A 23020-nucleotide genomic window follows, 5' to 3' on the forward strand; every position below is an offset into this window, starting at 1 on the left:
ATGGCGATGGTCTCCTTCATCACAGACGTAATCGTGATAGGCGCCGGCCTCAGCGGCCTGCAGACTGCGATAGGCATCCAGGCTGCTGGGCACTCCTGTGTCGTCCTCGAGGCGACGGACCGCGTGGGCGGCAAGACGCTAAGCATTAAGTCGGATCCAAATGATAAGAAGGGGGACGGCGTCGTCGATGTCGGTGCTGCTTGGGTGAACGACTCCAACCAATCTGAAATCTGGAAGCTATTCGATAAGTACGACATCGGGGCCATAATCCAGCGGGCGACCGGGACGAGCTTCCTACAGGCCGACAACGGCATCGTCATACCACACCCCTACCACGAGCAGCCACTGGTAAGATCCTCCATTCCCATTCACTTCACTATTTTGCATCCCCTTACGGACCTTCGGCATACATCTCCAAGGACTTCGAGCCTTTCAGCTGACACTTCACCTCTTCTACTAACACAGGACGACGCCTCAGCCGAGGAACAGCGCCGGGTCTACGAGGCGATACAGACGGAGATAGATGCGATGGACTTGGAGCGGCCGGAAAGGAGCCCGCGAGCGCGCGAGCTCGATAGCGTCACGTTCGCCGATTACGCCCGCAAGATCGGGCCGCATATCGGCGAGCAACTCGCGTCGTCGGCCATGGCGTCGCTGCTCGGCGTCGAGGCGGACGAGGTCAGCGCCCTGTATGCCATCAATTACATCAAGAGCGGTGGCGGTGTGCACATCATCGCGTCGGACGAGAAGGATGGTGCGCAGTATATACGCGGGCGTCGGGGTAAGTTGTACCTTTCTTGAAACTCGGAGCTAGTCCTTTCGGATCTGCTAGCTAGCTAGAGGCTACGCGGAGGCTGACGCTGAGAGCTGGATCTGATCTAGGTATGCAAGCGATAGCGCAGGGCCTTGCGAGCGATCTAGAGCCGGGCACCGTCCGCCTCAACACGGTTGTCAAGTCGGTGCAGCAGACAGCCAAAGGGACCTACAGGGTGACTTCTGCTAAAGGTGCCGTGTTCGAGGCCAAACACGTCGTGGTGTCTGTGCCGACGAGCCTGTACCGGACCATTGATTTTTCGCCGCCGCTTCCGAAATTGAAGCAGAGGCTCAGCGCAAGCACGTCGATGGGTAACTATAACAAGGTTGTCCTCGTGTTCGACCGACCGTGGTGGCGCGAGGCGGGGCTGTCCGGCGTCATGACGACGACGTCGGCGGATCTCGGGCCCATCCTCTTCACGCGCGATACGAGCTCTGAGAAAGATGGGCAGTGGTCCATCAGCTGCTTTATCGCGGGCGACCGCGCGCGCTCCTGGGCCAAGCAGCCGAAGGCGAAGCGGCTCAAGAGCGTGCTGGACCAGTTCCGGGCCGTCTTTTCGACAGCAGCCTCCGTGCCGCAGCCGGTCGCAGTCCACGAGCGCATATGGTCGCACGACCCGTTCTTCCGCGGCGCGCCGTCGCCCGTCATGGGACCTGGTGTGCTGACGACGATCGGGTCCGACACGCTGCGCAAGCCGGTTGGCAAGATCCACTTCGTTGGCACGGAGACCGCAATCGTCTGGAAAGGCTACATGGATGGCGCCATACGCTCCGGATACCGTGGCGCGGAGGAGGTCGTCGCGCGTTTGCGAGCGGAGGAGTGAGCAGGCAGTGGACACCGCTCCGTGGGAGTCACACACCTGTCATGGCCCGTTTTCGTTTGGTGTTGTGCGGAGTGTTGGTGTGCCCTTTTGTCCAGCCGATCGAAATATAGGGATCGTTTGCCGGGTTTGGTTGGCATGTACCTATATATTTACGAGCTGTGGTGACGAGGGGGGGGGGGGGGGTGGGTAGGTAGAGCGTGATCGAAGATATAGAGAGCTACATCTCGTGCCGTAGGAACACGACAGGGTGAAAATTAGCGGTCCCAAGGATCCATTGGTCGGGCCAGTGCCTTACGTGTATTGGTCATGCAGGTAGATGTATGTCTCGTTGGCCGGTAAACCGAAGGCCTATTTTCAGGTTGGCGGACGACAGGTCATCTTCGACCCCTGTCGGGCAGCCAACCGCTCCGCGGCACAGATTCGCGCGGCCGTGGCTGGCTACAGGGATTCTGCTGGCATCAGAACGTGCGAAAATGAGTCGCCGTTGCTGTGTCCGCGAGCCGCTCGAGGCGGCGTGGCCATGGTGGTTGTCGCGAGTGGATCTTGTCGGGGAGCTGGGAAGGAGGCCGTTGTTGGCTGGCTGAGGTAATTTGTTGGTTCTCAAGACATTTATCCTGATTATGGAGTCTCCGATAACGACGCCAACTCCGATAAGCCGATACCTCTACTCTTCCTGCTCCTTTCCCTTTGGGAGAGGTACCGACGGCGTGCATGTGTAAGAATACTGTATGGAATACTGTGTAGTGGCTGTCCCGCATCCATCTCCATCTCGCTCACATATCTTCTCGGCCAATCTCGCTGCCTGAGTGCGTAGGGACATATAATATGCGGCTCACCCCCGCATCAGAGCTGCTCGAGCCAGACCCGTCCTCTTCAACTCGTTTCCTCGCAAAGCGACCACCATCTTCTTACGCGGGTCCGAAAACGACAGCTGCCGCCCTTTCTTAGATGCCTACCTAAGTATTACCTATGTCCAACCTCAAAAGCCCTCTAGCCTTATTACTATCGTAAACTGAATTAATTCCTCCCACCTCCTTTAGTATCCCTCGGAAAGCGCCAGCATGACCGCCGTAAAATTCACCGTTTCCGCTGCCCGAGATGCCCTCGTGGCTTCGGTAGCCGCAGCAAAAGCAGCAGACCTTCGGAGCAAGATAGCCATCGCCGCAGCCGTCGCCGGAGCCGCCACCGGAGCCGCCTTTTCTGCAACGAAGTCCACCGTCGAGTCGGCAGACATACCCAGCCGCGTAGCTGCCGCAGTAGCCGCCGCGAATATACCGGACAAGGCAAGGAGGGGGGCGGAGTGGGTGGCCGAGAACCCAAAGCAGACTGCGCTGCTCGCCGGCGCAGGTCTCGTCACCCTCGTACCGGCCATCATTTCTGGGCCGGCCCTCGGGATCCTGGGATTTGGCGCCCAGGGGGTTATTAAAGGTAAGGAGCGTAAATCGGCTAATCTTGAGAGATATCCATTACTACTAACTCCGTTAACCCTTCCTTAGGTTCTGTCGCAGCGGGCATGCAGAGCGGAATCGGGAACGTAATAGCGCCGAGCATCTTCGCGATGCTGCAGAGCGCCGGCACCGGCGGGTACGGGGTAGCCACCGTGAATACGGTAGTGTCAGCTAGTCCCCTAGTCGCGGGAGCTATGGGTGCTGGAATTTCCCGTCTCAGAGCGAGGGCACGAGGCAATTGATAGTAGTTGACGGGCGAAAGAATTAACGAACCTGGGGTCCCGACTGCATCTACGCAAATATATGTCTCGGGCACGCTTCGCGGTAAGCTTCACTCACTCTTTAAAGGACCTAGGTTGCGAATCCGGGATGGGCATCTCAACAGAACTATGGATTGTTAGAACCCAAGTCAGGTTCCGTGCAGCTATCTTGGTTTTCGAGTCCACGAAAATTCTCCATCAAACAGAAGTTGATCCCGAACAAAAGAACGAAATAACGGAAGAAATAGTATTGTTCTCTAACGGCCGCACCCCTCGTGAGGCGTAATAAACATATAAAACCAGTTTGATCTCTTAATTCTGTGATAGTAGTAGCCGTTTTCGTATTCTTCGTATAACAAGCTCTAGGTGCGCAATCGGAGTTGCGTTTAGGAGTTTGCGCCTGTGCTTCGCGTTGTGGCCTTCCACTGTCCAACCACGCCCTCTAGCGAATCGCCCAAGAACGGGTCCTTCTCCGGCTTCTTGATGTTCCACGCAGCTTCGAAGTTCCCGACATCCTCCCCTCCGACAGAGAAGTCCCAGCTGCCACACCCCTTCGGATAGGCGCCCATCATCGTGAACCCCGAGAGCTGGGTGCCCGCCAATGCTTCTGCCACGTCGTGAGCAGGGATGCTGTGCCCGTCTCCTGGTGAGAGGATGCCGAATTCACCGCTGGGACTGGTATGGTGTGTCTTGTGCGCCACCCCGGCCGGGATCGCGAAGGCGTCGCCAGCTTTCGCCGTGATCTCGATCCCTCCCGCTTCCTTAGCGCCGCCCCAGGTGCTCTTGTCTAGGTCTGAGTCTGTGTCGGCGACGCCAAAGCGGATGGTGGCGGTGCCAGAAAGCACAACCATGGTCTCATGGATTCGTGAATGGTAATGGGATGCCTGGGTTGCGCCGTAGCGAATTATCCACTGTGTCTCCCACCCATTCTCTTCTAAGGTTCGGTGTATCTTTTCAGGCCTCAGTTCAGCTTCGGACAGGAGCCCCCTGTAGTGTAGCAGCGGTTGCGGGGAGTTCGGTACTAGGCCCGTGGGTGGGAGATAGTGCTTGCTGACCTCAACCATCGCAGAGCAGTCTTAGGATCACCTATATCCGTATTTAAAATAAGAGAAAGATTTTTTATCAGTACGCATCATTATCACGTTTCATCTTCCAACAAAGGGCCTTCGGGTGAGGCCATAATGTTATTATGTCGGCACTTTTCCCCGCCCCAGCCGCCTGAGTCGGGGAGGGTAGTACGGAGGGGCGTTGAGTGCAACCCCAGCGCAGGAAGCCCCCACGACAAGATAGAGGAACGCACCAGTTTGGATCGAATAGCATCTCCTATTAATAGCAACTAGGCGTGCGGTATTTGGGACGAGGTGAGCTCCGATACTGCTGACCTTCGGAAGTACAGCTTCGGGGACCCATTGAGGTCAACAGGCAGACTGTTCTTTATATTCCGTTCTCGGCCCCATGACGTCCGAAAATCGAGGTAAGGCTCTCAACCCAACACGAGGATGAAACAGAAATCCCTATACGATAAATGCCATATAATTATACCACTTGAGCCGGCTATTCTAATCGATTTATATGTATCGCGTCTTAGTTTCACTCTATCCTCGTACGAAGGCAAGGCTACTTATCCAGAACACCACGGAAAGGTGCGAGATAATCGCTCTGGATCACTATTAGACTTCTAATAGCGACCCTCCACTATAACTTCCCTTGAAGTGTCTAGCTTCATAGGAAGGCAGGTGAATTAAATGGTGTAGGTTTGTGCAAGAGAAATATATACATACCGGCTAATTCAGCACCACAGGATTATTCTATGTGCCCTCCCCCTCGTCTGAGCTGTCCAGCTCGATGACTTGGGCCGGCGGTGGTGCTAGCGCCGGAAGCGTGTGGCCCGCAGGCGGATCCTCAGGACCGCCGTCCTGTACGGAACACTTTGCAGCGTGATCCTGAAATTTGCAACAAGCACATGAACCACCGAAGTGGCCACGAAGCTTGGTGCAAACCGTGAACGGCCGGCTATACCCGTCCGGATACCGTGCCAGCTGTTCACGACGAGCATGGCATTCCACCGGAACGGGTACGCCTCTACTTGCAATAAGTAGGGCAATCCGGGATGACCTCTATCAGGTAAAAGGGGAAAGGGGATGAAGAACTTCTGGACTTGATAATGGATTTCATTTTCGAGGCCGAACACTAGGGCGAGCATCTGGAGAGGAGACGAGTAAGGAGATTGTATATCATTGTTAGAACCCTTCCGTAAAGTAATAGGCCTTATACTGTCTTCAATTTCTCTTCGACCCTGACGGGTAGCCACACTACCATTGTGCCTGCCGAGTCCTCTCTGCCCCTGGTACTCTGTGTAGTTTGATTCTGGAGCCTGTATTCTAGAGAGCAACAACTGGGACTTGGGTCCCAGGGGCCAAGATTCGGGACTTTTACCCAAGGGGCCAAGTTTGCGATCCCGTTCCCAGAAGAGGGCAAGCCGATGAGGGGCAACCCAAAAGTTCGGGACCTGCAGACGAGCTGAGAGTGGGGTAAGAGCTTCAGCTGATTACTAAGTGAAGCAAACCATCCTCCATATATCATGATAATATTCCTATTCCTAACAACCGGCCCGGTTAGCTCAATCGGTCAGTCACTCACTCGAAATACCTAAAACGGAAAGCTAACTCCAAATAGGTAGAGCGTGAGACTCTTATGTGAGACAATCTCAAGGTTGCGGGTTCGACCCCCGCATCGGGCTCAATTCCCGAAACCTGTTTTTTTTTCCCTCTGGCGCCTTTTATTTTCGTACCCTTGCGTGCTCTTTTTTCCCCCACCAGGGTGAATTGCGACCATCCTTCCTCCGTAGTTTATGTCTCCAAGGTTTCAACACTCGCAAGAGTCATGACTGCTTCGCGGCTTTCAGTGTACCTTTCGTTAATATATTCCACATCGTCGTACCTTCTTATCCAGAACAGATGGATGGAATATGAGTGTATGGCAGTTTCCATCTTGCACGAATGCACTCTCCTATGTACGAATAAGGCTGAGCATAACTAATGCCTTCCTATATTACCTAAGTGCCTTGGGTAGTTATTCTTGGTAAACTATGAAGTGGATAAAATCTGACGATCTGTTCTTGGTCGGCCTGGCGCTGCTGGCTGACCTGGCCCTGGGGATGATCGATATAAATAGGTGACTATTATGCCCCGTTCCTTATCGTCTAGTATTTGCGAACCGTTCAGGCCCGTCACTGACCAGAATGACTTCAGGCATGGCATCGTCGGCAAGTACAATGTCAGGAGAGAGAGAGAGAGAGACAGAGGTTGATCGACGACAATGATACCGCCCTGTTATATGTTGGAAATGGCGATTTTGCCTTCAATGTCGACAACAATGTCGACAACACGGGAATACAGGTAGCCGGGAAATCAACCAACCGAACCGCATAACTACTACTAACATGCACTGGACATTCTTCCCCTTCGACACGCTATCGAGTTGGGCTTGGCACCATGATACCCTGCCCACCAACGGGTATGCTGATTTTGGATCGATACCGCTAATCTCACTGACTGGGTTACCTAGCGAGTTGCTCGACGGTTAATATCAGGGCATGTTGATGTTAACGCGTGGGTGGAACGTCTCCTACGGTAATATCCCAGACCCTGAGCTCCCCTCAATCTCGCAGTGGCTTCTCTCGAATCCGAACCGCCTCGACCTGGGACGCATATTAGGCCTTACATAATACCAAGGATCCACCCTATCCGCCTCGCAGATCACGGATGCGGTTCAGGAGCTAGACCTCTCGAATGGAGTCATAACATCGAATTTTACACTTGCTGGGAAGGGAGTCACCGTAGTTACTCAGGGCGACTTTGGGTCGAATGTAGTAACGTTCCGCATCTAATCTGACCTCTTGGCCTCGGGCGAACCGGAGGCCGAATTCGACTTCCCTTCTCCGCTGATTCACAACACCGAGGACTACAGGTAGGAGGTTTTAGCCGATGTCTACGATTTCCCCCTCAACCACATAACTTCGATCGTTTAAGTCCCACCAGGTGGACGAGGCGCATATCTACTACGAGCTCCAAGTGACCAAGTATTTCGTCATCCTTCGATTGCCTCTCACGAATGCCCCAAAGCTGTCTCGGGTCTAGTCTCTAGGCTCGACTGCTGTCGCAGCCTACTGCCACGTTCTCTCGGTCGAGTCTCGCTATCAACCCAACAGTCTGGGTTAGTTAACAGTGCGGCGACGGGTCGGCCGCCATAGGAGAGCGGCTTGATAAACAACGGGTGTTACGGTGCGTTGGATCTCCTATTTTCCCGTATCGGTTGGAGTTAGACTAGCACGCCGCAGGTAAGCAGCATGCTCTCCCGACGGCATTCCCGCCTGATGCTGAGACAATGGGGACTAGGTGGCCTAAGATGACCCAAGTAAATACTGCATCGAGCGCGCCGGGAGGCGTTAACGACCTTCTCCTATGGCAACAGGTATGTCGAGAGTTGCTCCGAAAATACGAGACAATGCTGAGCGACTCCAGCCGCACCCCGTGTATTACATGGCGTAGCTAGCATATCAAGGCGCGCCCACTAAAGCGAGACTTAACTGATGAGATGTTGTCTTGATCGTTGTAGTGGATTATATGACCTCGTACGCCTGGAAGAACAAGAGCTCGGGCTATTATGACCTCAGCCCGACTAGCTACGGTGTGACCCAGAACATTCCTCCGGCAGTCACGACGAACTTGGTCTACGAGGTCTGTCATTCGGTTTTCTCAACCCACTTTCGCGTCTAGTCGCTAACTCATACCGGTTAGATCACGGACTGGCAATACGGCCTCGGCGTTGCGAGGCAGTGGGAGCAGCGTCTGGGGCAGCGGGTGAAGGCGGAATGGATGACTGTGGCGGCGAGACTCGCGCCGCCAGCGCTGGTCGGCCGCCGGTATGCCGTGGACGCCAGGCTCGCCGCCCACGGCGGCGACGGCGGCGCCTCTCCGCCGTTCATGCCTGGAAGTACGGGCTTCCTCTACGCTAGTGAGTCGTATCTTGAATACCCCCTACTTAGCCTTACCGCGCGTGTTTAACAGTGCCTTAGTTACGTATATAATCGCCGGCCGGTTAGAATGAGTCGAAAGGGAATGCGCCTAGCTTCTCGAAGGACGGGACCTGGACTGTGAAACACGAAGGGTTGTTGAAGACGTTCTAAACACGGGCACGATACCCAAATTCAGAACAGCAGCTATTCTCTACCTACGTAAATACGTCGATCTTAAGCAATGCTAAGCCAAGTAAACATCGTAGACACGGTTATGTAAAGTCTGAAAGCAGTTTGCGGCAGCCTAGTAAAAATCGGAAGCGGATCGGCAGATAGGTAACATGGTGTTTCCCCCTGGTAACAAGGTAACAGGGGCGCCTCCAGGATCGTATCTCAGGGGTTCACATAATTCACTGTCCATATCTTCAGCCCGAATAGAATGTTACTATAAAAGGAGTGTGTAAAGATGGCTGTCTTCTATCTGGCTACTGACACCAAACGGACCAATTTTCGGCAACCTCCATCAAGTTCTCACAGGAACCAACCAATTCCACATTGGTCATCCCGATACCACTTTCTGTAGACCTGCTCGTTCTCAAAGATCTCGTGGTAGCGGAAGTGATTCTCGCCTAGTCACTTCGTGGGATCCAATTCCGTATCTGCTTGGAGGAATAGCTCTCCTTGTACCTGTGGTACTGACGCGCAGGCTTCTCCGGACCTGCCCCGGGCGCGCCCACCAGCCTCTCGCGGTGGCGTTCCGGGATACCCTCGCCGGCCCAGACGGAAATGAAGGTCTTGGGGAATCTGTCGGCTGGCTTCTCGGTGCCGCCGGCCTGGATGAATCTCCAGTGCAGGTGGTTGAACAGGTACTCGTACACCTCTTCTTGGTCCAGCGAGGTGATATACTTGTATTTCTTGTCCAGGGCCTGGAGGATGAGGGGGATCGTGAGCGGCACCTGGCCTCGGGACAGGACTCTCTGCTCTCGCTGCAGCCCGCAGTTGGCGCAGCCGCCGGCGGAACCGGGGGCGGCGGGGTTCAGGCCCCCGAAGACGTACACGTGGCCGACCATGTTTCTCGCCTCGGCGAACGCGCTCGCTGGGTCGTTCGGCTCGCCGCCGAGCCAGAGCTCGATCGAGTACGACCTGCCTTCGAGCGCGTAGCGGTCGTAGTCGATATTGACAATGTAATCGTTCCAATTCCCATCACCCGGGGTCTTGGGCCCGAGGAAATTCTTGTGATTCCTCTTGATGCTGTCGTAGAGTGTCGAGATGTACTGCGGGGTGCTCGGGTAGATGTCCCGGATGTGGTCGCGCAGGTCATGAATGTACTCTCGCTCGTTCAACGTGCCGTCTTCTTCGAGAGCGGAAGCCTTGGGCGCGAGATCGTCGTACTGATACCAGAGTTTCGTCCAGTCGCGCGCATCCTTCGAGGTCCAGAAATCGGCTTTCGGGTCGCCGTTTTCCTTGTTGTGGAAGGGTTTGAGGGGATCGGTCTCGGTCGGATCCTCGACATTTTGTCCGTTGCCATCCGGCTCTTTCCTATCCCACCAAAGATCCCAATTCAGCGATTGCCAGATCGCAAGGAGTCGATCGACATTACTGCCGTTATGTTAGCGGTATCCCAGTGTTGGGGGAACACACATACCAGTGGTGGAGCCAAAACAAGGGGTCAAAAGCTGACACCGACACCTCAGACAGATGCCCAAGCCCAGACCCTACCATATCGGTTCCACCCGCCAGGTTCTTTGCCAGTCAGTAGAGCCGTTGAAAGATGTTGCTCTTGTCCAATACAAGTACTTACATGAATGTTGTTGTGAATGTATTCTAGGGACATATACCTCGTGGGGCGTTTTTCTGCTCCCTCAGCCACCCATTTAGTACTCGCGAATGTTCCCCAGGTGTTATTGTATTCTGGTGAGAGCAAGCGGCCGACGGCATCGGCCAAATCCCCAGGAGCTACCCAGTGGTCATGCTCCCATGTACCTTTCGGGTATGGGTTGTAGGCCTTCGTAGAGAACGAGGCTAGGGAATTGTTGGCGCTCTCGAAGTTATTCCTCCCCTCAAGGCCCTCGTAAGTCTTTCCGCCGTCGCTTGTTCGAATTCCGTAACGGCTCACTCCAGTACATTGACTCCACTGAGGAGGCAGGTCAGCGAGAAGAGATCTCGAGCATGGGGCGCACATGTTCCTACCGGCAATTTAGGTTCATCTTTGGATATGCCGTCGTTAATATTCCACTTCTCCTTTCCAGCCGGCATCTCCCCCATTTTCAATGGCTTTCCGTCATCTCCTTTTTCAGGATTCACAAACCCCCAGAGGGGATTCGGATGGGCGGCGGGTCCGTGAGGCAGAAAGATGTAGACAGTTTCCGTAATGCAGGCAAACGGCAACGAGAACCTGTTGTTGTACGTCTGCTTTTGTGCCCAATCCCAGTAGGGCAACCGCCATGAATCTGCGGAAGTGTTCCATAGATCCGCCCGCTCCTCGTCGAGGTCCCATTCCTTGATGATCTCTTTCATATGCTCCCAAATACGTTTCTGATGATATCAGCACTATCCACCCCGCCCGAAACTCACATTGTGTGACGACATACCTCAAATAGCAGGAGGTAAGGCCGGTGCCACGTTGGAAACGTGATGGTGTTGTGTTGACAGTACCCCCCATACGGATTGTCGCCTGGCTTAGGGTCAGGCTTTTCGTGAGGTGGCGGGTCCGCACCGTCCCAGTCTGTCTCCGGATATCCATGAATTCCGGCGATTCGAAAGTAGGAGAGCTTCTGGTCAACCGGAAGAGCCTTGAATCGTTCCAGTGCGAGAACGAATAGCGTCCACTGCCGTTGTAATTCCGGTTCAAATGAAGGGTACAAGTCAGCAAGGTTACGGCGGTAAGGGATCCCAGGAGCATAGGGGATGTTTTTGGTTTTATACTGGTAATCCTGTATGACCGGGATACCGGTGATATCGTAGGTTCCTGTGTCGTCTGTTGCTAGGCCCGACATCTTGATGGGGATGGTGATAGCACCTTGATTCCTGAGTGAAGATTAGAATTCCTTGATGCTGCTCGAAGACTTTCATCTTGGGTCAGAGAGAGAAAGCGCGCGGGTATTTATAACTTTTATCAGCATGATGATGTGCTTCAGTGCAGATGAGGTCTATTAGGATGCCAACACGAGTAATCTTGATGCGAAAGAGAGCATTCCACCGCCATGAACACGGTTCACTGCCAAAGGCCGGAGCCACAAAGAAGATAGTGAGACAGCCTTGGTTGTCTGCCGAACAACTAGAGAGGCGTCATCACTCGTATAATGATAGGTTCCTTCTATTCGGCTCATGCTACTGGAACGAAAGTATTTTCCCTGCATTCAGCTAACCTCGGGCCACTCTTTGGCGCAAAACTTGCCTGAAACGAGAATTGCTGGCTGCATGATGCAGACATGGCCGGCCAAACATAGGTCTGGTTATATTAGGAGTGGTCTTGGGTTTATTGATTTTGTTCAGCTTACTGCGGCGCACGAGGGGTTGCTTCAGCTACTCCAAGGCCAGGCGTAATAAAAACTGATCAGAACGTGTGGCCCACTCGCATTCGAGGATCATCGTCAACCGACCACTCTTAACTGTGGGTATATACCCGCTGCGGAATCTAGACGGGTTGGCTTGTCCAGACAAGGTATTCATCCTCAAAACTGGACAGGAATTGGGCACAAGCGCTGCAGAAGGATTGAATTATTGAATTATTGCAGCTTCGCCCATCCCCACAAAAACCAGCCAGCAAAATAATTCGTTGCCGGTTTCAAGCACGATAATAGACTACACACGCCCGCTATGTCTAGTAAGGGTAATTGCAATGAATACACTAGGTAGTCATATTGATAGCATGAGCGAAAACAATAAGGAGTAAGGAAAAACAAGGACGAAACTGTATTATTGGCTTGAAGGGGAGCTACCAATATCCCTAGATGCGGGATTCTGTAAGCCAGCGAAGTTGCTTCCTCCTATTGATGGGAATATGATAGGTGAGTATCAGCCACGAAGCTCCAGATATCAGCTCGAATCTCGATCGTCCGAATTCTAAGGCTGACAAGATCGATGGTGCCCGACGCAAGTGTTTGGTAAATGATACTCCTCACGGGTAGTTTCTCCCCGCTGATCATATCCCGAAACATAATATACCTGTCGTGATAAGATGGGAGGATGAGTCAGCTGCTTCCGTAAGCCTCCGTAGAACCTTTAGCCTTTGGCCCTTAGCTTTAGCTTCGCTAGAGAACCTAGAGGAATCAAGCTTTTTCCCACTGAGTTTTTATCTGTCCGAATCGTGAGCCGTGATATGGTAGCTTCACCGCTTCGTACGGAACAAGCCTCCAGGGATAGCTTCAAATGCCTGCTAAGAGACAGCGGGACGCGAAAGGCAGATTCGTTTCTGCCATACAACGACAACCCTCTCCAGCACCACCTCCAACACCGCCAGCACAACCCGAACCACAACCCCCTCCGGCACCACGAAAGAAGATTTCCGAACTAACAATCCTTTCTCAGAGCCAACGCCGTCCCCTTATTACTCCCGCAGATCCCGATCCCGCAGATCCCGATCCGACAACACCTAATAACCCTTCTCTAGACCCCTCCTCCTCCCCATTCCACTCGTCCCCATCCCCTGTCATGGAGGAAGCCTAGTAGATTTAAGCGAGTCACTTGTTGATTAAAGGTATTCCTACGTATTCTTTACGTAGTTGCCTGAAGAACAACTGTATGCTTAGACCAGCGGCGAAGAGACTCAAACTAATAACTAGATAGGAAGAAAACCTATCTGGTTTATATATCCATTCTGTCTCCTAGCAATGAATGTACTCTTAAGGGTCCCTAAGGATCCCCTATCCCCTGATCCTCTTAGATCCCGTATCCTTAGGGATCCCGTTATCCGCGTGGTTTCGGTATCCTGCCGAAGTCACGTCAGGTGACATCTTGTGTTGTCCCGGAGTTTCCCCGCCATTGGAGGGTCCGAGGCCTCCGGGAGGTTGGCTCAAGCGCCCAGGTAGGTAGCATTTACTGCCACCGTCATGGTAGGAGGTCCCGGATTTACGTGCCGCCGACGACATTAAACCTCGATGGCGGGGGAGTCTGTCTAGGTAACACAGGAAGCCTTGACGACTTTTTACTCTCTTGTTTCCGTGCTGTGGACGACAGCAACTATACCATTACCATAGTGACTAAAATCCGGGCCGGCTCTCGTGGGCATACGCCATTCAACCCTTCAAATTGTGTTTGCCCTGAGCCTGTCTATATACCTAAGCGTTGAGTCTGCTCGCGAAGAATCGTCGATGGTTTGGAGGCAGACAGACAAAGATGTTACCTATTCGCGCCCGTCCGCTAGACCGAACCTCGAAACCTTCAATAGATACCCGTTCACTGGTACCTTGCCGGTTCTTCCTCGCGGGGAACTGTCGGAACAATCCTTGTCCGTTTAGGCACGACAAGGACTCGACTCCTCAGGCTCGCCCGATCCCTCGGCACGAGGTGAGTCCGCAGAGCCCTCGAGCGGACTGGGCTATAAAAATGCCTAACGTGTAGCGAAAGACGGAACAGGATGAAGCCGAGACAGAAGATTTCTGCCGCACCATCGCCAGCGCGTATGTTAAATTCCAAGACGGCGGCCGGGTTTCGAAAGTCTCCCTTCTCAGTGACTTCTCGGCTGTGCATCTCACCGGCCTACCCGAGGGTAGTTCTCCCCGAACCGTACGAGCCTTCCTCGCCGAGCACAAATTTGACGTTCCGGAGAAGGATATACGGATCATATATCTGGATCGGTCGTTCAGTGCCAACGTGTCGGCCGAGGATCCCCTATTTTCTAGGAGGGTATGCACGCTTACGCAAACCGGGCTCATGTGGGGGGCCTCCCGGATCCAGGCAACTCCCGTCGCAGCCCGGATGCCATCTGGCCACACCTCGGGACGCGTAGACTGTAAGAAGGTCCACGTGTCGTGGCATAAGGCTGTCCGCACTGCCTGGCTGAACTTTGGAAACAGCGAAATTGCTGGGCGAGTGAGCCGAAAGTTCCAAACTGGTGAATATAAGATCCTGGGTTACAAAGTCGTGGCAGACGCACCGTCCCAAGCTTCGACCGCGGTGTTTAGCTCGCGCGGCCGTAACCCCGTGGACTGGACTGTAAGGCTAACCCAAGTTCCGGGGAACGCTACAAATTCTAATCTATCCCGGGCTATCTCACATCCTTCGGATAAGCCGCGCCACATAGAGCTAGCAGCTCCTGGCTACTCCATCGACGACGACCAAGCTGCAACCATTATTCGATCACTTTTGACCAGAATCGGGCCGGTAGAATATTGGGAGGTAACGCTGGAGTCTACAGCTAAGCGAGCCAAGGCTACCGCACGCTTTCTTGACGAAACTGACGCTAGAGATGCGGCCTCTCAGCTCGATGGGAGCGAGGTTCCGTTCCATAAACAAGGAAAGCTTACCGTTAAGATGGTATACTCCGCCAAATTCAAGGTCAGGAGTGACCTCTACCACGCCGTCGTGTCCCAGGCGAACGCCCACGCCAATGTCTGGAAGGATAAACACGTCTTCCTGCGTGTGTATCCTAGTTCCATGTTGCTCAAGGTCGAGGGAGAATCAGACACGGCAGTGGCCAGTGCCAAGGCCACCCTGGACGGCATCCTCAGTGGTGTTATTGCTAAGAGCGGTCAAGTAAGCCTCTGGGATTCGTCCCTCGGACGGAACGGAAATCTCTGGAGTTCTATAAAGCAGCAGCAGCGAGAGCTTGGAGTCGTCGTGGTCCGCGATAAGGTCAAACAGGAGCTGCGCCTCTTTGGAACTAATATGGAAAAATGTAACGAGGCGCAGAGGCAGCTCGCTAAGCTCTTTAGCAGAGAATCCCATACCATCGAGTTGGACCCTTCCGCATTGTTCTGGGCTTGCCGCGGGGGATTCGAAAAGATTACTAGCAAACTCGGCGCCGACAGGGCGACCTTGGACATCGTTTCGTCTCCCAAGAAGATCGTCATTTCAGGTTCCTTCGAGGACTATGATCTTGCACTTGCGCTTGTGAACGACCGCAACGTCGTGGTCCCGTCTAAATCCGAGGCGCCCTCTATTGACCCCGTCCTCGCGGAAGACTGTTCCGTTTGCTGGACTACTGCGGACGCCCCTCTCCAGACGGCGTGCGGCCATGTTTACTGTCAAGATTGCTTTGAGAATAGTTGCGTCGCCCCATCAGCCTCCGGAACTGACTTTTCTCTTCTCTGCCACGGTAATCGCGGCAAATGTAATCGTGAGCTTAGCCTCGACGACCTCCATAAGCACCTCTCTTCAGCTACCTTCGAGGGCGTGCTAGAGAAGTCCTTCGTGTCCTACGTCCGGCGCCACCCGAACGAACTCCGGTTCTGCCCAACCGCTGATTGCGGGTACGTCTATCGGGTCACGACATCGGCAAAGACGCACACCTGCTCCAACTGCCTGCAGCCGATCTGCACCGCTTGCCGCGAACCTCATGTTAACATGACCTGTGCCGAGTACAAAGACATCCAGTCGGGCGGCTATGTTGCCCTTGAGAAGCTGAAGCAAGCAATTGGAATCAAGGACTGCCCCAAGTGCAAGACCCCGATTGAGAAGGTGTCAGGTTGCAATCACTTGGAGTGCTTGGGATGCAAAATCCATTTCTGCTGGGTGTGCCTGAAGACGTTCTCTGGGGGAGCAGCCGTCTACAGTCACATGGAGAAAATGCATGGAGGTCATATCGACTTTCCTTGAGCGCAGATAAATAGGTATACGTCATGGTCTAAGGGTAGTGTACCCAGCCGTCTGCTCCCCTGCCTTTCTCCTTGTTATCTCCCTCGAAAGGTCTAACGATAGTAGCGTTTTTATCGATAATACGGACAGTTTGTGTTTTCTTCGTCTTGGATAAGTCGACGGCGACGTCTAGAACAACTATGACCCAGTCAAAGCTTCTCTTCGTGCCGTTAGGAAAGTCGGTGGGATCGGAAGAGCAAGAGCCCTTATGGTGCATGGGGATGGGCCCAGCCGACCGGCCGGTGCGCGTTGTGGTCACCTCGGGGCACTTCTTAACATGCTAGGTACATGCAAGAAAGTCGAGACCGTGGGCTTGTCCACGGCGAGCGGGGCGTATTATCTCCCAGTGTCCTAGCAAGCGACCTCGTCGCCACCAACGGATAACAGCAAAGGATCCGACTAAGAGGATTAGACAGGAGGGCCCTTGCTGTAATATCGATTCCTCCTTTGGGATTGGTAGACGAACGATACCAGAATATAAGTCAGACCCGAATCTCTCTAATATTACTGAGAGCATGATACCGTCAAGTCTGCTCGTACGGCATGGTGCTGTTGACACCTCGAGACACCCCTTGGGGAGAGAATTCTATAAGTAAGATGTCGCGTAAAACGTAGACGCCTACATTTACGCTTTGCGGTATGTAGGCATATAAGGGCTGGTTTAATTGCTACGTGACATACCCCCCAGTTATTGGATACGGCGATGAGTAATAACTGCATTGCTTACTGGCGGAATTGAACCCTGGTGGTGCGTGTAACCCCTTGTCGTTGGCGCGCCGCCTTACTGCTAGTTCTAGTCTAGCTCTGGGGAGGCCGCACCGGGGTTAGGGTAGTTGTGGCTGATTGACGGTACGGCAACGAGCGCGGACACCTCGGGAACTACTACCGCGAGGGCGACGAGTAGGGGTCGGAGCTTGACCTCGAGTGGCAGGAGAGCTACCCTCTCGAGCCAGCGCATCTGCTGTGGCCTGGCCACGGATCGATTCAGCGGTGGGTGGCAGGACTGGTTGTCGCTGTTGGTTTGGATGGCGGATTCTAAGAAGCTCTTTCATCTCCCCCCGGAGCACCGCCGTCTAGGGCAATATAGTTAGAAGAGCGATCAATACCACAGGAAGCTCGGGCACTTACCGCATCGGAGTTTGGATCAGTAATTTGAGGGGCGACTAGCCGCTGTGCGGGACAAACAACCTGGGGATGTCTACAACTCGTTAGCTCACCACGCAAACCATATAGCTCCAAGGGATACTCACAGAGCTACACAAGAGTGGCCCCGGGAACAACGCAAACAGCGGTTGGCGGAAGCCAAGGATTGAAAGCATTCGCTAGTCGATCTATGCCAAGCGGCACTACTGACATAAGAATTGACGAAATTTTTGGCCAGCCTCATCGGCGAAACCTAACGATCTTCCGACGAAAAGGTATTCGAACACTTAGACGTCGCTATGATGACGACGGAAAGCGGAGTGGTGATAATGGGATATTAGGGATAGTAAGTTAGCCTGAATTCAATGGCGCCGCAGGATCTGAGCTGACTCTGAAGGCAGATAAAACGGGGACTCTAAGGACTTTTCCATGTTCGCTAAGTCGCTAGGTTAAGAAATGGGGAAGGTGACGATAGGCCAGACGATTAAGTTGTTGGGTACCGTAACGAAACAGATGGCTCACTTCTCCTTCTTAGTGTCCTCCTGTCCCTTTAACTTCGATTGAATAGGTTTTGGGTCGAGGGCTTTGTCAGTCTTCTTAGGATAGGGGTTGGGCTGCTGTTTTCGTGGTATTGTCTTGGGCTTCTTTGAGTGACGGGGCCTTGCGGCTGTCAAGGTTGATGGATGTCGCCATCCCCGAGGTAGATTTTGGTCAATAACGATTGAAAAGGAACGACACCGGGCTCTGCTTATCGGGTGGCGGTGGTAGTGTTGTCGGAGACGGTTCCAGTTTGACGTCGCACCTCATGATTTGACCCGATTTGCTCCTCACTTCAAAGGGTGCCATTGTATCGATCGACCATTTTCTCTCTTCGACCAACTCCTTAGGGATTCAACGACCGTATGATTGGAAGATAGTGAAGTCGTCGTAGCTGCCCCAACCAGGGCCGATACCGATCGGTCGCCTCCGTTGATGGATATGACCGGTTGAGGTCGCTGAACGCGTTTCGGTCATGTCCTCTACCGGAGTGAACGGGGCAAAGGAAGGAGACTTGGCTTGTACCTCCGGGTCGGAACCGCCATCACCAAGTAGCTTGGGCGCCACTCGCCATCGGTCATGTTCGTAACAGGAAAGTCACTGGCTCGCCCGAGGAAGAATGCGGTGTCCGCAACCGGATTGTCGGTGGTGTTGACGTCGAACCAGCGATAAAACACTCGATCATCTTTGTACCCTTTATCGATGTCGAGGGCCGGAGTTGGAGCGTCCCAGAGGGTCCAGCCTTGCTCCTGTAGTTCGCGCACCCTGTGGGTGGCAACGACTATGAACTCTCGTTCCTTGGCCTCTGGCACTGCCTTGCCAGGCACGATCTCCTTTGGCGTTAGATTTATCGGTTCTGGCCGTGTCCCTCGTCACGCACCTACACCCGCACAGGGGTCGTCGTCCTTATGTGGTTTCTGGCTCCGAGGTGGAGGGACCTGGTGATGCTGGGGCTTGAGATTGCCCTCGGCGTCCTTACTAACTTCCGTAGGGGCTGGTATGCCCAACTCCTTCCATTTCCTTCCTACCTTACGTTGGTTAGCGAAGAATAACCCCAAGCAAGCTTCGGGAAATTCCTCGTCGTAGGCCTAGGAGCCGGGGTACTCGCGTATTTCGCTCGTGTTAAGCGACTTTATATTCTAGCTGTAGTGTTGAGATCGGGCTGCTCCGAGTATCGGGAGAGGCCTCCCGATTAACGTTGGATGACATCCTGATTTAAAGTTAGGTACGATGTTGTTGCTAAGAGTTTCTGTTGTCGGACCTTATCTGTTACTTTCTTGCCAAGGCTGGGCGTGAGCGAGGTGACGACGTTTGGGTTTTTGATCGGATTTTATGTTTCGCTGCGATAGTTTGCTATGGGTTAGCAGGAGTGCACCGCCCTTCTGGCTGGTAGGAAAAAAATAAATAAATATCGATTAGAAAATTCGGCATGCTCCCCCATTCTACCCACAGCCCTTTCTTTTCCTTCCACAGCCCTTTCTTTTGTCAGTGCGAGCTGAAATGCGGCCACTGTGACAGTAACTAGGTACCTACCCTCTGCTAAACAGAACCATCAAGATTGTCAAATCTCAGCATACCAAACACCAGAATTCAGAATATCTCCCCTATCGAGTCCAAGAACGAGAATACAATGGACTCTATTGCGCGCAACCAGCTCGCCGCCGCCGACGTCCGGCGCCTAGAGGACGCCCCTCGGAACCCGCTCACCAAAAACCCCTGGCCGTCCAATACAACACAAATGGCTTGTTGATTCGAGGTGTCCCGCGAACCGCGTGCAGACGCGAGAACATCTGCAACACCGGTCGTCTCTGTGTGACATGTCTTCTGCTTTTCGTAGAGGTGCTGGATAGCTGAGATATAGGCTTTGGTAGTATTATATTAGAGCTTAAGTTATAAATAATAAGAGCTTCCCTTTGACAACAAGGTCGTTAGGCGGAGGCTAGCCATCCCAGGGGACCTAGGCCGACCAGCCTGCAGGGTAGGGTAGGGTAGTAAATTTAACGTCTCTTTTTCTACCTATCGTAAGCCTACCTTCTTAAAGGCGGTAACGGGGGGTCGTTGCTCCGTAAAGCAATAAGGGGGGAGGGGAGGGAAACCCCTTCTCCGAGAGCCTTACTTACTACCCCGTAGAAAGCGGGATAGGGAGACGAGGAGGCCGCCTCGAAGATATCCCTCGTAGTAATTACTATCGCCGTTAAGATGGACTTTTAACCGTTTTTCGTAGACTATTAGCCACGCCGAAGGCGTAGAACCGAATGGAAAACGGGACCGAGTTAAGGCGTCCGTTACGCTTCTCGAGAAACTCGAGAACCTTCCCGCGCGCGTCGATAAACGATAGACGAAAGGCAGGACTAGGCCGTTGGCGGAAGATAGGAACGACGAGACGTGATTAGCTAGATTAGTCCTGGGAAAAAGATGTTCGGGGGAAGGTAGCCTGTAGGGATAGGTGGGTGGCGGGCCGCGTACCACTCCCTCCATTCCTGCTGCTTCGGCGTGTAGGTCCTCGCTGTATTCTTGGGCTGGTTGAGCGATTGATCGAGGAGCAGGTCCTCAATCACAGCCCAGACGTGGTCCCACGCGTCCTTTTTAGCCTTGGTGGCCGTAGCTGTAGCCAGCGGGGCGAAGGTCAAGCTAGGCGTCATGGCGCTGGCGCAGGTGTAGACGTGGGCGCGTGCGTAAGCCGGGCTTTTTCGTGGAAGATCTTGAACGTCTGGGCTACTCTCAGAAGGTTGGCTGACACCACATGGTTTTGGTGCTTGGAGGGGATTTGGGGGGGCGGGTTTGCTTGTTTTTAGGTAGGTTAGTTTTAACAAATCTTCGGATGTTGAGGTGAGTCACGTAGCTTCCCTCTCTCATTTTTCTCTCTTATATATTCACTTCTCTCTCTCCTACTTTTCTCTCCCACTTCTCTCTCTCCTACCTTTCTCTCCCACTTCTCTCTCTCCTACCTTTCTCTCCCACACTCTGCCATCTACACACGACCTTTTCACTCGTGCCCAGATTTGATCTCCCTTGCCCATCACCACCACTACCAAGAAAGACGGACCCTCCACACCATGTCAGTTCCGTCCACGCCGCAGCGTACGGCTACTGCCGAGCTGCTGCTCGTATCGCCGATAGCACTCAGCGGCCTGGCCCTCTCCTCTCCAAGACAGCGCAGAATCACGCCGACGGCTGAAGCAACGTCACCGAAGAGAATCGCAGTTATCACCCGCCCTGGCGCCGTGAGCCCCCTCCTCAATAGTATCAGTCGGTCAAGCCTCCCGAATCCACTTCATTGGCCTTGTACGGTCGAGCTGGCTCACATCGGTAAGGACTTGGCATCCCCCCCCTGCAAAATGACAATACTAACCTGACTCTTTAGACCAGAGACTGCCGTTATATAAACGCACCTTCACAAATCCACTTTTCCAAGGCACGCCAGCACAGGGTCTGCAGTGGCCATCGCCAGTGCGACATATCATTTTGCCGTTCGACCTCCGAGACCGGCCCGAAGACGTCCTTGAGCCCGAAAAGCGAGATATGGTGCTAAGCATCTTTCCGGGGACGACCGGTGTTGCGTCCGACGGCTACTTTGTGATCCTCCAGCTACGTTCGCTACCGCCGAAGCCTTGGCCACTTACTATTGGCGGGGCCCCTCTCTATGTGACAAGGGGATATGCTTGGAGTAGGTTTAATTTAACTAATAATTCTATAGGGGGTTTCTTAGGTCCTTGTCCTCTTCCAAGTTCTACGTTCTTTTTTCGTCTTAATATAACCCGGAAGTACCTTTATACTTTTATACCCTTATACCTTAATACCGAAGCTATCCGAAGCTTATCTAGGACTTTCCTTAGTAGGTCGCCGAAATAACGGCTTTAATGCCCGATATTATCCTCTTAACCTTTATGGCTTAATTTATTAGCGTAGGATTCCATCCCCGTGTAATACTATCTCCTTTCTTTGGAATAGCTCGTCTTTAAGCGTAATACCTAGGCCCGATGGTTAATAGGTTTATTAAGGTTCTATAGGTAGAATAATTTAACGGCTCCTTTCGCCCTTTCGGTAGTAAAGTATTCCTACGGTTCTTAAGTCTAGTAGCGCTTAACCGGTTAGCTTTATTACTTTACTAGGTACCTAATAACTTTTCCGGTTCTCGCGGAATCTAGTACCTTATTTACCTCGTAGTCTTTTACCTCGATCGGAGCTACCTTCCGTAAGACCTAGTTAGGGTTAGGTAACTCCTAATTATTAGCGCGGTAAGGTTCGATAAGGGATACGTAAAAGGTATTATAAATCCGCTAGCCTTTCGGAAGTATTAAAGTTACGGCGGTAGGAAAGACGACCTTCTAGACCTTAAAGGAACCGAATATCTTCTTATTTATTTTCTTTATAAGGCGCTTGGTTTTAATGTTACGGATATTTAATATAACGAATTATCCGACTTTTAAAGGGGGTTCCTCCTTTCGGTATTTATTTACTTATCCTTTTATCCGCTACCGTGCTTTTTTTAAATGCTACTTAGCCTCGTTATATATCCGAATTATTTAATAAGTATAGAGGTTACTTCTTAGATTTTTAGGGGTACCTAAAGAGGGGTTATATATTACTAGGTATTACTTATAGTTAGCGTAAAAGGAAGATATACCGGTAGCTATTAAAGCGGTATTATTATAAGTAAATTCGGTAGTAAGTAGTAAGCTTTCCTAGTTACTTATTTCGTAGTTTACGAAAGCGCGTAGGTATACTTTTAGGATTTAATTAAGTCTTTCCGTTTATTTATCCGTTTAAGGGTAAAAGGCGGTACTTATTTTAGGCTTAACGCCGAGGAGCTTTAAGACGCCCTTTTATATATAGGAGGTAAATCGTAAATCTCGGTCGGAAATAATATTTAAGGGGATTCCATATAGCCGCTAATAACTACGTATAAAGATAGGTATTAAGTCTTCGGCCTTTTTACCGTCCTTCTTTAGCGGAATAAAGTACGTTATCTTAGTAAAGAGGTTTATAATAACCTAAATAAAATCGTAGCCGTTAAATATTAATAAGTCCGTAATAAAGTCTATCGCGATCGTTTACTATAGTCGATAATATAGTTCCATAAGCTATAGTAATCCGAACGGGGTATACCGGGGTACCTTATTTTACTAATACTCGCGGTACCTTCTAACGAATTCCTTAACTATTACTTCTAGGTTAGGC

General features: G+C 52.5%; 8 protein-coding genes and 1 pseudogene across 9 annotated transcripts; 6 read left to right on the forward strand and 3 right to left on the reverse strand.

The window, feature by feature from the left end:
* GGS23DRAFT_605734 (putative amine oxidase) lies at positions 1–1637 on the forward strand (the record flags this gene model as incomplete). The annotated part of the gene is made up of 3 exons (XM_051519804.1): positions 1–348; positions 466–781; positions 883–1637. The coding sequence occupies 3 exons, from the start codon at positions 1–3 to the stop codon at positions 1635–1637; spliced, it is 1419 nt and encodes a 472-aa protein (XP_051371178.1).
* Positions 1638–2507: 870 nt separating this feature from the next.
* GGS23DRAFT_102398 (uncharacterized protein) lies at positions 2508–3621 on the forward strand. Its single transcript, XM_051510944.1, has 4 exons — positions 2508–2597; positions 2678–3065; positions 3134–3409; positions 3594–3621. Exons 2-3 carry the CDS (start codon positions 2699–2701, stop codon positions 3325–3327), a joined length of 561 nt encoding a protein of 186 aa, XP_051371179.1. The 5' UTR covers positions 2508–2597; positions 2678–2698; the 3' UTR covers positions 3328–3409; positions 3594–3621.
* Positions 3622–3648: 27 nt separating this feature from the next.
* Positions 3649–4476, reverse strand: GGS23DRAFT_572494 (uncharacterized protein). The gene has a single exon (XM_051516629.1). The coding sequence runs from the start codon at positions 4407–4409 to the stop codon at positions 3732–3734; it is 678 nt and encodes a 225-aa protein (XP_051371180.1). The 5' UTR covers positions 4410–4476; the 3' UTR covers positions 3649–3731.
* A 1478-nt stretch (positions 4477–5954) lies between these two features.
* GGS23DRAFT_t60 lies at positions 5955–6085 on the forward strand (annotated as a pseudogene). The gene has a single exon. The product of its transcript is annotated as a tRNA-OTHER (tRNA).
* Positions 6086–7970: 1885 nt separating this feature from the next.
* Positions 7971–8533, forward strand: GGS23DRAFT_597687 (uncharacterized protein; the record flags this gene model as incomplete). Its single annotated transcript, XM_051518658.1, has 3 exons — positions 7971–8084; positions 8145–8361; positions 8463–8533. 3 exons carry the CDS (start codon positions 7971–7973, stop codon positions 8531–8533), a joined length of 402 nt encoding a protein of 133 aa, XP_051371181.1.
* A 214-nt stretch (positions 8534–8747) lies between these two features.
* GGS23DRAFT_102495 (common central domain of tyrosinase-domain-containing protein) lies at positions 8748–11523 on the reverse strand. The gene is made up of 5 exons (XM_051510945.1): positions 10954–11523; positions 10553–10897; positions 10164–10496; positions 10008–10105; positions 8748–9961 (listed from the first exon to the last, which is right to left on the reverse strand). Exons 1-5 carry the CDS (start codon positions 11356–11358, stop codon positions 8992–8994), a joined length of 2151 nt encoding a protein of 716 aa, XP_051371182.1. The 5' UTR covers positions 11359–11523; the 3' UTR covers positions 8748–8991.
* A 1878-nt stretch (positions 11524–13401) lies between these two features.
* GGS23DRAFT_572531 (uncharacterized protein) lies at positions 13402–16778 on the forward strand. Its single transcript, XM_051516630.1, has 2 exons — positions 13402–13870; positions 13931–16778. Exons 1-2 carry the CDS (start codon positions 13700–13702, stop codon positions 16118–16120), a joined length of 2361 nt encoding a protein of 786 aa, XP_051371183.1. The 5' UTR covers positions 13402–13699; the 3' UTR covers positions 16121–16778.
* Positions 16779–17899: 1121 nt separating this feature from the next.
* On the reverse strand, positions 17900–19048 carry GGS23DRAFT_605738 (uncharacterized protein; the record flags this gene model as incomplete). The annotated part of the gene is made up of 6 exons (XM_051519805.1): positions 17900–17962; positions 18041–18171; positions 18202–18394; positions 18430–18672; positions 18724–18927; positions 18971–19048. The coding sequence occupies 6 exons, from the start codon at positions 19046–19048 to the stop codon at positions 17900–17902; spliced, it is 912 nt and encodes a 303-aa protein (XP_051371184.1).
* Positions 19049–20895: 1847 nt separating this feature from the next.
* On the forward strand, positions 20896–21548 carry GGS23DRAFT_597691 (uncharacterized protein; the record flags this gene model as incomplete). Its single annotated transcript, XM_051518659.1, has 3 exons — positions 20896–21148; positions 21204–21415; positions 21537–21548. The coding sequence occupies 3 exons, from the start codon at positions 20896–20898 to the stop codon at positions 21546–21548; spliced, it is 477 nt and encodes a 158-aa protein (XP_051371185.1).
* Positions 21549–23020: the final 1472 nt, after the last annotated feature.

This window comes from Durotheca rogersii, assembly GCF_024521655.1.
Source record: "Durotheca rogersii strain YMJ 92031201 chromosome Unknown GGS23scaffold_13, whole genome shotgun sequence".
In the NCBI taxonomy this organism is placed as follows: Eukaryota; Fungi; Ascomycota; class Sordariomycetes; order Xylariales; family Xylariaceae; genus Durotheca; species Durotheca rogersii.

Excerpts from the sequence above, each read along its gene's own strand:
- GGS23DRAFT_102398 (XM_051510944.1), top strand. The coding sequence starts at position 2,699 with ATGACCGCCGTAAAATTCACCGTTTCCGCTGCCCGAGATGCCCTCGTG. Across the intron at positions 3,066-3,133 it reads CGCCCAGGGGGTTATTAAAG|GTTCTGTCGCAGCGGGCATG; the intron begins GTAAGGAGCGTA and ends ACCCTTCCTTAG.
- GGS23DRAFT_572494 (XM_051516629.1), bottom strand. The coding sequence starts at position 4,409 with ATGGTTGAGGTCAGCAAGCACTATCTCCCACCCACGGGCCTAGTACCG.
- GGS23DRAFT_102495 (XM_051510945.1), bottom strand. The coding sequence starts at position 11,358 with ATGTCGGGCCTAGCAACAGACGACACAGGAACCTACGATATCACCGGT. Across the intron at positions 10,898-10,953 it reads CTTACCTCCTGCTATTTGAG|AAACGTATTTGGGAGCATAT; the intron begins GTATGTCGTCAC and ends TGATATCATCAG. Across the intron at positions 10,497-10,552 it reads AAGATGAACCTAAATTGCCG|TGGAGTCAATGTACTGGAGT; the intron begins GTAGGAACATGT and ends CTGCCTCCTCAG.
- GGS23DRAFT_572531 (XM_051516630.1), top strand. The coding sequence starts at position 13,700 with ATGTTACCTATTCGCGCCCGTCCGCTAGACCGAACCTCGAAACCTTCA. Across the intron at positions 13,871-13,930 it reads GCCCGATCCCTCGGCACGAG|ACGGAACAGGATGAAGCCGA; the intron begins GTGAGTCCGCAG and ends GTGTAGCGAAAG.